At 45.0% G+C, this 13205-nt stretch overlaps 1 protein-coding gene across 1 annotated transcript; it reads left to right on the forward strand.

Annotated features, from left to right (window-relative positions):
- The first annotated feature begins 421 nt into the window (after positions 1 to 421).
- On the forward strand, positions 422 to 10199 carry LOC308571471 (CD59 glycoprotein-like). The gene is made up of 4 exons (XM_081167032.1): positions 422 to 565; positions 3955 to 4047; positions 7014 to 7115; positions 9660 to 10199. The coding sequence occupies exons 2-4, from the start codon at positions 3984 to 3986 to the stop codon at positions 9857 to 9859; spliced, it is 366 nt and encodes a 121-aa protein (XP_081023158.1). The 5' UTR covers positions 422 to 565; positions 3955 to 3983; the 3' UTR covers positions 9860 to 10199.
- The last annotated feature ends 3006 nt before the right edge of the window (positions 10200 to 13205 follow it).

A 13205-nucleotide genomic window follows, 5' to 3' on the forward strand; every position in this document is an offset into this window, starting at 1 on the left:
GTTTTGAATTACTTTCTTTTGACCCCAAGTGCTCAGAAAAAAATCTCTCAAATTCTTTCTACAGTTTCTACATTTAGTTAAATATTTTTATTGATTGACTTGATTTAGGAGGGGGGCAGATGCTCCCCCCCCGCTATGCCCATGAGTAGCGTTTATTTACCTTTCTTTCACCAGCGACAGAGAGGAGCTGTGTACCATGCATTTAAAGCATATAAAGTCCCCCAGGTATCCTGGGAACTATAATTTACCTCTCGCCGAGCTACAATTTCCAGCACCTGTAACAAACTACAGCCCCCCCCCCTTTTTTTTAATGGGAGTCCTGAGCTACAAATTCCTATCAAAGACAGTTTTGGATTTACTGGCAACCGAGCCGTTCCCTCTAGTTAACCCATGACGTCACCCTCTCCGCTAGCCCTTAAGCCAATCAGGAATGCCGCCCTCGGCCAATGAGGCTAAACCGAGGCTGGCTTTTGCTATATAGAAAACAATTTCCCAAGGCAGAGCAGAGCAGAGCAGAGCAGCCGAGAGGCGTGTGCAGGTAGGAGCACGGAGCAGCCGAGGAGGGGTGAGTGCAAGGGGCCTTTTCTTCCGCCAGGGTTTTCTTGATCATCAGCGAAACTCCCGCGGCTTCTTCTCCAGTCTTTCCAGCGCCTTCACTCTGTCCCTTTGCGCACCGCGTTGCAAGATGCGAGCGGCGCGAATGGGGTCGGATCCCTGGGCGGATCCGGGAGGTGGGCGGGGAAAGCGCGTGGAAGGCATTCGGGAGCGGCAGCGGGACCGAAATAGTTGCCCACTTAGCAGGCCGGTCTCGCGGAGAAGCCGAGGCAGGCGCAGCAATGCCCGGTTTCAGCGCGGGGCTTGGAGGACCCGGCGCCGATATCCCCCCCTCCCGCGGTACGAAGCGAAGGGAAATGCGCGCCTTTAGATGCTGGGGGAGAGGTTTCCGTCACGCTGGAGATCATTATCGTTATTTATATAATAAATGCACAGGCGTGTCGTATATAAGACCCTTCCCAGCTCGTTGCTCATTCCGGCGCATGGGCAGGGCCATAGGCGTAGCCTTAAATATAAATAATCAATAAATCAATAAAAGTGCTTAACTGAGGCTCTGTCCTCCCCCAACAAAAGCTTGCTGCCCCCCCCCCCGCAAATCCTGGCTACGCCCATGCGCAGGGCCTTGGTGGGGAACTGGATTCACTACATTTCTGTATGATCCGGATCGGTTGCACTGGGAGTTGGGGGGAAATAATGGAAGTCTGTCTCGGTCTCTAGAGGCGGTGGCTTGTCTACTTAGCGATGGTCTTTGAGGTACCTACCTGACTATATCTCGCAGTAGGAACCTGTAATGTGCACACCTGCCATTTGGATTTGATATCCCGCCTTTCACTCCCCTTCAGGAGTCTCAAAGCGGCTCACATTCTCCTTTCCCTTCCTCCCCCACAACAAACACTCTGTGAGGTGAGTGGGGCTGAGAGACTTCAAAGAAGTGTGACTAGCCCAAGATCACCCAACAGCTGCATGTGGAGGAGCGGGGATGCGAACCCGGTTCCCCAGATTACGAGTCCACTGCTCTTAACCACTACACCACACTGGCTCTCACCAGTGTTTATTCTCCTGGGGGGGGGGGATGTTATTGTAAAGGTATGAAATTTAACAAGAGGAAAGAGGGGAGGTGTAAAATAGCACCCTACATTTCACAAGGCAAAATGTTACACGAAGGTGCTGCAGACCCAGCCTGGTATGACCTAACCCTACTTGCTTGTGGAAAGTTTGCTGCCTACTGAGGAATATGTATGGGTGTGGCCCCTGGCTGATTTTTCATCTGGGCCTCTAGAGCAGAGCTTTCCAGACTTTCCATGTTGGTGACATGCATCATTTCGCAAAACAGTAATTAAGTTTTACTAGCAAACCAGAGGTTAAACTCTTTCCAGCCCTGGGAGGAGCGCCCTGAGCATTCACGCAACACACCTACACACTGCAGCCCACACACTAACATGTCGGAGCACCTCTTCCGTTGGAGAGGAATTCATCCTGTTTTGTTATTACTTCAAAGTGAACTGTTGTGTGGGGCAACCAAAAAAGGGAATGAGCTGCATTGCTGAGTTCAATTCTGGTCCAGTCTGTAGGCACCATGAAAGCAAAACTGAAGGAAGGAAACTTTGGCCAAGAAGCTTTGACTGAGGTGTCAAACAGGCAGAAATGTTTTGTTAGAAGTATAAATACTGATAAGACCGCAGTCCAGATAAGAGGGTACACCAGTTTTAAGAAGAAAAGAGCTTTGTTACTCCATGCAGCTAGCGGTGCTGGGTGATAAGGTTTGATACCACATCAAGCCCATAAATAACGGAAACCGTTTTTGCAGTTTTCTCGTCTTGTCACTGCTACAGAATGAATTTTAGTTGAGTGTAAAAGAGAGAATTAAAGCAACAAGTCATCAAACCGGAAATGGTTTTTTGGATGTTTGGGAACAGAGTAGTCTTATTTTTATCCTCTGGATTCAATCTTAGTTTCATTGTTTCCACACAAAGTTTTTCCTGATGTCTTTTGTGCTGTGGTATATTTTGTCTGCAGAAGAAAAACATCGCTTTCAGATTCCATTCTTGTTGCTAGTAAAGAAACATTTTTCTTTGATTTTTACCTGGGCTAATCCTCAGTTTTGAATTTCCTGGATGCTATATATTGGCTGTGAATCCAAGAACTAAGGAGCTTGTTTCCATTCCTGGGATTCCATTGGTAGATAAGTTTTTCTCAAGCTAGAAGGCCAAGTAGTTAGGACAACTAGGCTTATACAATATGCTTTTAATAGTGGTGTTTAGGTGGGGTGTTTAACTGGTGGAGTTTTTGTGGTCCAATATAGTATTCAGCAATGGTTAAATAAGTTGTACTTGATTACAGTACATAAGATTATAATTTTGTACATAACAGCCACTTTGTATTTTCCTTACCCGAAGATTCATCCATATATGATGCGCTATTAGATTTCTCTTTGGTCAGAGGAGGTTGGTCCATGAGGGCAAATGGGGCACTACCCCCAACTTCAGTTGACGCTCACCTGCCTCCTTACTTAGAACCAGCCCAGAGGGTGGCACTGGCTATCCATTTCCACCTCCTCAATGTTGGCGTTGTAGCCTGATGAGGGTGGGGGACAAGCCAAGACTTAGTTGTCTCCACCTGTCTCTGGCTCGAACTACAATTGGTCTCCTTACATTCTGCCCCTGTGGTAACATAGGATAGGGCATATAGAAAATGGGTGACATGCCAGTCCTTGTAATTTTTTTCTGCACCACACATTCGCAGTATTACCAGTTTTGTGCAAGACTGCTGTTTTGGCCTTCTCATTAGTGCTGCTACTTTTTTCTTGCTCCAGAACAGCTTGATTAAACTACGATTTGCCAAAATAAATAGAATTGTGGCTGCAAATAAAGTTATTGGCACCAAAGAGGGATTGGAGTGGTTGTGCATCACTGGGTAAAGGGTCTCATTAAGGGGTGGCAATGAGAGTTTGGTGTAGAAATTGGGCGGATTTGCCCACAATTTAAGAGATGCAAGCAAATTTCACTCTTGTGTAAGACCTCTGTTAAGCAAACAGAAATGGGTGTTGCGCCCCACAAAAAAGCACATGCCTCCATTTTGCTCATTGTGAGGCATGTTAACAAAGGATGGTAACATTTGCTTTTGTGGAATTGTGCAGGTTGGTTGGTTGCTGTAGTGGAAGTCTACACAAGGTTTTCCACTAACACAGCTGGGCTTGCCTCTCTTCCTCCAACAAAATGCTCTGAAATTGGCTCTGGTGGGGGTTTGGAGGATTCCAGAACAGCTCAAGGATGGGAGGAGATAGGAGATTGTTCCATCTGGCAAGTTGAAAAGATTCTGCTGACAGAACAGTTGCCGTAGTGCTACATTGAATTGTTTCAGAACATCCAGTACCAACCAAACTGTGTTTTTGCTTTATAGTCTAAGGCTGGAAAAATAATAACTGGAAGATGAAGACTCTAGTTACCACCGTTTTGATCGCCACATTCGTTCTGACTTTGTTCAGCCACTTTGGTAAGTATGCAAGTGCGCTATTAAAAATATTGCGAACTTAGAGCAAGGCACTGAGCAGAGGAGGTGGGCTTCACAAAAAGGGGTTCAGGGGCTGGGAGAGAAACGTGGACTTGAACAGTTGTTGCTGGTATTTCCCCTAAAGAGTAATAGATATGGGGGGTGGTTTCTGGTGGGCTATGATTCTAGTAGGCCAAGGAGGACTTGCTTAATTTTGACTCCTGGAGGCAAACCTACTGGGATGTGGTAGGTTCTTCCTTTGTAGGTAGGTAGTTCTTCAGAGATGCCAGCCACTGCTTATGGCTTATAGCTTAATCTATACTTGTGATATTATACTTGCGGTATTGCTGTTGAAACTGGTTTGTGCTGACTCCAGCTGTATTGTAGTCAGATCTTCTAGAATTGAATCGGGAACTCTAGAACAGACTTCTTCATATGGCTCTTTTGCATACATACTAGATTATACTTAGTCCCCTCAATGAGAAAAGCCTTGCATTAATGCCACAAACTATTTTTATTTATTTGGTTCAAATTTATAACTCCTTTTTTCCTTTCCATGGGAAACCTGTGATAACACACAATAAAATTACATAAAGTTGTTCAAAACAACTCTGCGGGATGGTGAATGCTTCCCTCTGTGAGGGAACATTCCCAGACCTGCTGAAAGAGGCGGTCATTAAACCGTTTCTTAAAAAACCATCTTTAGACCCGGCCAGTATGGCCAACTATCGCCCAGTCTCAAATCTTCCATTCTTGGGCAAGGTGATTGAGCGTGTGGTTGCTGAACAACTCCAGGCACGCCTGGAGGATGCGGACCATTTGGATCCCTTCCAACCAGGGTTCAGGCCTCATCATGGGACTGAAACTGCCTTGGTCGCGCTGGTTGATGATCTCCGGTGAGCTAGGGACAAAGGTGAGAGTTGTTTCCTAGTTCTGCTGGATCTCTCAGCGGCCTTTGATACAATCAACCATAACATCCTTCTGGACCGTCTAGAGGGGCTGGGAGCTGGGGGTACTGTTATACAGTGGTTTCGCTCCTTTCTCCTGGGCCGTGTTCAGAAAGTGGGGGGGGTGAGTGTTCAGACCCTTGGGCCCTCACTTGTGGGGTGCCTCAGGGTTCCGTCCTCTCCCCCATGCTTTTTAACATCTCTATATGAAGCCGCTGGGAGAGATCATCAGGAGGTTTGGGCTGGGTGTCCATCAGTATGCAGATGATACCCAGCTCTACCTCTCTTTCAAATCAGAACCAGTGAAGGCGGTGAAGGTCCTGTGTGAGTGCCAGGAGGCAGTTGGAGGATGGATGGCAGCGAATGGATTGAAGTTGAATCCTGACAAGCCAGAAGTATTGTTTTTGGAGGACAGTGGGCGGGCTGGTGTGGAGGACTCCCTGGTCCTGAATAGGGTAACTGTGCCCCTGAAGGACCAGGTGCGCAGCCTGGGAGTTATTTTGGACTCACAGCTGTCCATGGAGGCGCAGGTCAATTCTGTATCCAGGGCAGCTGTCTACCAACTCCACCTGGTACGCAGGCTGAGACCCTACCTGCCCGCGGACTGTCTCGCCAGAGTGGTGCATGCTCTAGTTATCTCCCGCTTGGACTACTGCAATGCGCTCTACATGGGGCTACCTTTGAAGGTGACCCGGAAACTACAACTAATCCAGAATGTGGCAGCTAGACTGGTGACTGGGGGCGGCCGCCAAGACCACATAACACCGGTCTTGAAAGACCTACATTGGCTCCCAGTACGTTTCCGAGCACAATTCAAAGTGTTGGTGCTGACCTTTAAAGCCCTAAACGGCCTCGGTCCAGTATACCTGAAGGAGCGTCTCCACCCCCATCGTTCTGCCCGGACGCTGAGGTCCAGCGCCGAGGGCCTTCTGGCGGTTCCCTCATTGCGAGAAGCAAAGCTACAGGGAACCAGGCAGAGGGCCTTCTCAGTAGTGGCGCCCGCCCTGTGGAACGCCCTCCCATCAGATGTCAAAGCGATAAATAACTACCTCACATTTAGAAGACATCTTAAGGCAGCCCTGTTCAGGGAAGCTTTTAATCTGTGATACTTTACTGTATTTTTTGTTTCTATGGAAGCCGCCCAGAGTGGCTGGGGAAACCCAGCCAGATGGGCGGGGTACAAATAATAAATCATTATTATTATTATAGAATACATTGATACAGGCAGGGATGTTCCTCCAGAGGTAGTTGGACTCCACATCTCATATTTTTTTTCCTATGCTGACAGGACTGATGGGTTTTGAAGTCCAGTAATCTCTGGAGAGGGATGCGGGTGGCGCTGTGGGTTAAACCACAGAGCCTAGGGCTTGCCGATCAGAAGGTCGGCGGTTCGAATCCCCCGGACGCCCATTGCTCTGTCCCAGCTCCTGCCAACCTAGCAGTTTGAAAGCACGTCAAAGTGCAAGTAGATAAATAGGTACTGCTCCGGCGTGAAGGTAAACGGTGTTTCCGTGCATTGCTCTGGTTCACCAGAAGTGGCTTAGTCATGCTGGCCACATGACCCGGAAGCTGTACGCCTGCTCCCTCAGCCAATAAAGTGAGATAGATGACTGCTGCAACCCCCCCCCCCAAGTCGGTCACAACTGGACCTAATGGTCAGGGGTCCCTTTACCTTTACCTTAATCTCTGGAGGATTGTAGCTTCCCCTGTTGGAAGGACAACAGAGATCATTCAGAGTGCAACTTAAGGATGAATTCTATTGTTACTGTTAAAGTGAACTAGGTGGTGGTGGGGAGTTTTACATAGCAACCAGGTAAGGTGGCATGATCTTTACTAAAACAGTATGTGCTCTGATGAGCTGTGACATCTGATATGCCTTTGCGGTACGCTTAAACACTTTTAACTTATCTTTTAATTATTTCTACATCAATATTGTAGTTCAAGCTTGTTACCAGGAATCTAGTTTCATGATGGAAGCCTGCAATAAGACCATCTTCTATTCTCCTCCCCTCTTTCATTTAGGAGCTGCCTTAAAATGTTATCAGTGTCTGGATGGTATAGGTCCATGTAAAACGAACATCACATGCTCGGGTGATACTGATTCTTGCATATTGGTAAAGTTGGGTAAGTATGCTGCCTTATTTGATTCATGTGTAACTTGTGATTAAGTACAATTTTTAAAGAACTATTTTCTTTACTTCATTATGGTCAGCACTTGTATTTTATGCATTTTTTCCTCCCAACTCACTGAAGTGAGGCCTTTTCTTCAAATTACCGTATTTTTCGCTCCATAGGGCGCACCTGACCATAGGGCGCACCTAGTTTTTAGAGGAGGAAAACATAAAAAAAATATTCTGAATCAAATGTTGTACTAAACTATTTAAAGCAGCAAAGCGGGTGGCTCCTGTCCGCTTTGCTGCTTTGAAGCGAGCCTCAGAGGAGGGAAGGAAGGGGAACCATGGCTTATCTAAGTCCAGTTAATAATGCTGAGCCTGATTTTATATGCATCTCAAAGCCCTTGACATATATACATTATAATGTCAAGCCAAGATAGGCCTCCTGCATAGGAGGAGGGGAGGAGAAAAGAGGGAGCCATCATAGCTCAATGGGGAGAGCATGGAGAAGATCCCAAGTTCAGTCCTTGAAAGCTTCTCCGGGTAGGGCTGAGGGTGTGTCTCCTGAAACCCAGGTGAGCCTCTGCCCATCAGTGAAGACAAAACTGAGCTCAATGGGCTCAGGGGTCCTGACGTGGTACAGGGAAGGTCCCTCTGTTCCTGTTTAAATTAGCCCTTTCTTCAGAACCATGGGGACTACACTCTTAGTTTGTTTTTAAAGGGAACAGCTGTAACCTCAGTGGCTTTGCATGCAGAACACCACACGTTCAATCCCCGGCTTCTCCAGGCCTGAAACTCTGGCAAACTGCTACCAGTCAGTGTTGACATTACTAAGCTAGATGGAGTAGTGGATCCAACTCCTTATAAGGCAGCTTCCTAGGTTCCCATTTATGCTTCAGATCTGGGCGTGAGGCTTGCTTTCACTTTTAGTGTCAAGAGGGTGGTTCTTTGCACATCTGGAAGATGACTGTGTCACCTCCCATCACCCTCTTGAAGGTGCTTTTACAGCTCAGGGGAAAGGGCAGGCAGACGCAGCATCTGTAAACTGTAGCATCCTGAATTAAGGGGGGGAGGGAAAGAGCTGATCTTCAGCTTGAAACCAGGACTTGCTCTTTAACCATGCTGCTCCTCCAGCTGCCAATGCCATCCATGTAACCTGTGTGAATATCAAGTGTGGGTTGTGTCCAGGAACCTGGGAGGATTTCTTTCACATGAGTGCATGTTTTTGTCTTTAAATAAACAGCCCATGCAAGTTTCCAGCTCTTATGGCCATGCCTGGCTGTCTCAGTGGAAATCTGAGGAGGCTGAGGTGGACTTTCCAGTGGTCAAAGTCTTCCTGCCCTCTTTCCCCACTGAACTCCCGCACCCTGCTTCAAAGCAAGCTACGGAGGGGATTCCCTCTGCTTTGAAGCAGGAAAGTGGAAGAGGAGCTGCTTACACGAGTGTAAGCTGCTCCCCTCCCACTTTCCTGCTTCAAAGGGAGCCTGGGAGGAGGGAATCTGCTGCAGCCTCGAGCAGCGAGGAGGATCCATGGGTCCCTCCTTCCCTCCTCCGTGGTTGCTTTGAAGCAGGAAAGTGGGAGAAGAGCTGCTTACACGAGTGTAAGCTGCTCCCCTCCCACTTTCCTGTTTCAAAGCGAGCCACGGAGGAGGGAGGGACCAACGGAATCCCCTTCCCTCCCTCCTCCCCGGCTCAGCTCAGCAGCCACGGCTCTTGCTGGCTTTACAATGAGCCGGAAGGAGGGACAGATGGCAGTCCCTCCTCCCGCCTCCCTGTAAACCCAGCCAGAGCCGCAGACACACTGTACGCAGCTCTTGCTTTAAAGGGAGAGCTGCGCAGAGCTTGTCGGCAGCAGCGGCTCTTGCTGGCTTCGCTCCATAAGACGCACAGACATTTCCCCTTACTTTTTAAGGGGGGAAAAGTGCGTCCAATGGAGCGAAAAATACGGTATTTTAGGGATAGGTTGTTGAGGAGATTGCATTGGTTTAAGTATGGCATTAGGCAAATTTAATTGTCCTGCTTCTGACTCTTCTCTCCCCATCCTCATTAACATTCTTCATTAATGTTGAGTGATAAAGCATACAAATTACATCTTTTGTACTTAAAGAAGTAAAGTAGGTCTTGGATTCAATGTGAAATTATTGTACACATTTTCATTTCCCCTTAATTTTCTCCTTTGCCCCTGTGCAGAGAAGCAAATGGGTGTTGGATGGTTACTTTGGCTTGATACTATTGCCTTTGTTACTGGAATAGGAAGCTGGCTGCTTCTTCAAATAGCTCTTGTAAAGTAAAATATCTCAAAGAAGATTTGGGGGCAAACACATGGTTTATTTTTTTCTTTTTAGATGCTGTCTCTATATTTTTATGACAGTATTTTAAAAGCCACCTTGCGTGTTTTGAACATAGGCAATATTTTTTAAAATAACTGTAAGGAAGGTATGGAAGACTTAAATAGACATTCTTAAACTCTTCTCCCCCTCCCCCAATTTTCTTGCTCAGCAGGAAAGCAAACTACTTTCCATAAAATCTTGTCTTTGTGTTGTTGTTTTTTAAGATACTGGAAGAAATATCTCTACGTGCTGGAAATACTCCAACTGTGAATTTGACTTTATTGAGAAAGAATTCAAGACTGGAAACTTCAGATTTCATTGCTGCCAAAAAGATTTGTGTAATGGCAGCCCAATTACAGCAGGTAGTAAGATGGTCCTTGGCTTAACTTCTGTGCTGATCGCAATCCAGATGCTCGGCTTCTGATCTGGAGTAGGAAATACTTTGAACAAAAAGAAGTCATTTCATACCTATTGACAAATAGCCTTGTAAGAGAGAGCACCACACATTGAGAACAGAGACCGAATAAATCAGGGAAAATGGAAAGTAGAATAGCAAAACTTGTTTACTACATTGTAGTCACTGCATTGTGGGTTTTTCTTTGTGGTGCTTCATTCTACTTGTAAACTTGTATCACTTTTGTGCACTTCAACTTTTCATAGCGGAGTTTTTGAATCTAATGAAACTGCCAACTTATTTTCATCTTTTCCTATCTGTAAGACTTTTATCTCAATAATAAAAGTGTCTACTTGACATTTGAACTGCATACCCTTTCATCATGGGTCTCTGTTTCCATACCACAACTTGCAACCAGTTGCACCCGTAGAAAGCATATTTTTGCTGGCTACTGTCAAATACACTTACGGTTCCTATTCTTTCTTCCCAACATGGCTATAAGGAAGTATTTCTAGTGAGGCATATTTCACATGGTGGGTAAGAGTTCAGAAGGCGTTATTTGGACAGTCCTAATCTCCACTTCATCATAAGTTTCCTCATGCCAATGCTTGCAGTAACCTTGTAGTCCAGTGACCCTGAGCAGCGTCTTGTGACATCCCATTACGGGTCCGAATGTATTATTGTACTCTAGGATTAAATGGGGCAGCATTTCAGACAATGTTTTATCTAGATCTGCAGCTCACAGATAATATAATAGACACTCACTGTCTAGTGCCAATTTTTCTGTGTGTTCTATTTAACTTGCCTCCCAACAATCCCTGGAATCTCAGTTCTGCAGCACATGTTTAACTTACCCAACAAGCATGATGGGATATTTTATAATTTGCTATACAAACAGCAGCTTGGTTGGTGATGTTTTGTTGCTTTTATACTTGTTTATGCACAACCTTTCACATGTTTAAAATATTTCTAAAACCACAATGGTACTCTCACTCAATAAGTCGTGTCCCTTGATAAGGGTTGCTAAATTAGTTGAAATGCTCTCCAACTATGAGTTCAGAGCAATGGTGGGGATGTCACTGGCTATTATCAGTGTCACTGGATAACATGAAGGTTACTTGAACACTGCCCAATAGTCCCCTGCTGCGAGAAGCCAAGTTACAGGGAACCAGGCAGAGGGCCTTCTTGGTAGTGGCACCCGCCCTGTGGAACACCCTCCCACCAGAAGTTTGGTAGCTATTTTTCTCTTTGACATCTAAAGGCAGCCCTGTTTAGGGAAGCTTTTAATGTTTAATAGATTATTGTATTTTAGTGTTTTGTTGGAAGCCGCCCAAAGTGGCTGGGGAAACCCAGCCAAATGGGTGAGGTATAAATAAATTACTACTACTATTATTATTATTATTCATCCATGCCAAAGCTGCTATAGGAAACTGGTTCACCAAAGCTGTCATGTTTAAAAGTAGGGACCCATCACAAATTTTGCACAAGTGGGTAGAAGGAAATGAAGGTCATTTTCAAGGCGACGTGGATAACATGTTGCTACCTGAGACGAAATAGGCTACCTTTAGGAAACTGCTGCAGCTTGTTTATTAACCTATTTGGATAGGCTTTAAATCAAAACGAAGGCAAGGAGATGTGCTATAAAACGTAACAGAAATGGAACTCCCATGTTGAAGGCTAAGGTGTTGTAAAAGCACGCAATACCGTAATTAGGGCAGAAACATGACTCTGGACTTCAGTATACTTAACAAGGTACCTAATAATTTTCAATATAAAATACTATGGTTTAAATTGAAGCCCCCAATTATACATGCAAAGTTATTCAACTCCTCCATGGTGAGTGGATCTACTGCAGCTGGCAATTCCTTCCTCCTAGAAAAACAACATAAGATTGTGGAACCCATCACAATGATGTAGCACAGGAGTTGCAGCCACCTATCTCTGGAATATGAGTAGCCCCTTGCTTACAGATAAGTATACTTGCTTGCACAAATAGTTTTAGATCCATGCCCCCCTTTAAAATATGCCTAAAGCAACTCCTTATGGTTAATAGTACAATAATGCTCATGTATAAGCAAACTATTATTAACAGCTTGGCTGGTAGCCAGATTCTACGCCCAGATTTGTAGGCACAAATCATCCTCTAGAATAAAATAGTTTACTAGGGGAAAGCTGATGTCGCCCTTGGGGCGCCTCAGGGTCAATTTTTATGGTAGCCCAAATCTCAGTTGTACGCGTATATGTACAGGTATATATCTCAATTTTAATTCAGGAGCTACTGCTGCAAACTGCTCCAATTGTATATTTTATCTTTATGAATGCTGTCATTATTGTGTTATACAAGCTGGTCTGACCGTAATAAATTTGTCTATTATTAATTAAATTTCTATTCCACCCTTCATCTGGAGATCACATGGAGATTTGCAATAGATTTGCAGTTGGAGTTCACTTAGAAGAGCATTGTTTTAGGCAACCGCTCTCAAAAAATACATCCATCATGCAGTTCAGTTATTCAGACATCAATGATTCAGTCACTCTCAACCATTTTTCCATGGAATGTTTAACCAAGAGTGTCTGTTAATGGTTCACTGAGAATGGCTCACTTCTGTTGGGCTGGTGGAATTCTACTGGAAATGTTTACATATTTTACTACAAAACACTTGGAATAATATAAATTCATTAATGTTTGCTGAAGTCCTGAAAAAAAATCAGAGCTATTATCAAATTTCACAAATGCATTCCCTGTGTTGCTGCTTATTGTTCATCTGCTCATCTTATGAAAAAAAATGGTATTACCTTCGTGTTAAGAAAGCATAGTTTTATTTATCTCCAGAAGCAAATGAACTGGCATGCAAATAAAACCGGTAAAAAGCAATCAGTAAATCTTTGCATGTAACCTGATCCTGAAATTAGTTATAATTGCAAGATAAAACATCATTAAACATTATAGGCAGGTCAAAAAAAAATAATTTACCTGAACAAAAAAGCCCTGGGACAACAACTGTGTCCCTGCAAAGTGAACTGCAAAGTAAGGGAGCTGTTATTGAAAAAGCCCTGTAATGGGAATCTGTCTATCTTATCCTCCAGGGTAAAGCCTGAGCAGAACCTTATCAGCTGCTCTTGAAAAGGATTACGTGTGGGATAACCAGCCTCATACAATCATCATACTTAAGTCTGATGAATGCATGAAGGGGTAAGACCATAGAGAAAACGTATCTTGCCAGGCTTACCTCACTTTGGGAGCAACTAGGCAATCAAGCCTATTGTTTTCTCCCAGTACCTGAGAAGCTCAGTGTGTGAGGTTTCAGCTGGTTGCTCCAAGGCCAGACCGCATGGTTCCAACAAGCCACTCTTGAGTTCCTATACCAATTAAGTT

The sequence above is a fragment of the Podarcis bocagei genome (assembly GCF_964188305.1).
Source record: "Podarcis bocagei genome assembly, chromosome: 1".
Taxonomy (NCBI): domain Eukaryota; kingdom Metazoa; phylum Chordata; class Lepidosauria; order Squamata; family Lacertidae; genus Podarcis; species Podarcis bocagei.

Coding starts and splice junctions, on each gene's coding strand:
- LOC308571471 (XM_081167032.1), top strand. CDS start 3,984: ATGAAGACTCTAGTTACCACCGTTTTGATCGCCACATTCGTTCTGACT. Junction 4,048..7,013: donor GACTTTGTTCAGCCACTTTG/GTAAGTATGCAA, acceptor TCTTTCATTTAG/GAGCTGCCTTAAAATGTTAT. Junction 7,116..9,659: donor TTGCATATTGGTAAAGTTGG/GTAAGTATGCTG, acceptor TTGTTTTTTAAG/ATACTGGAAGAAATATCTCT.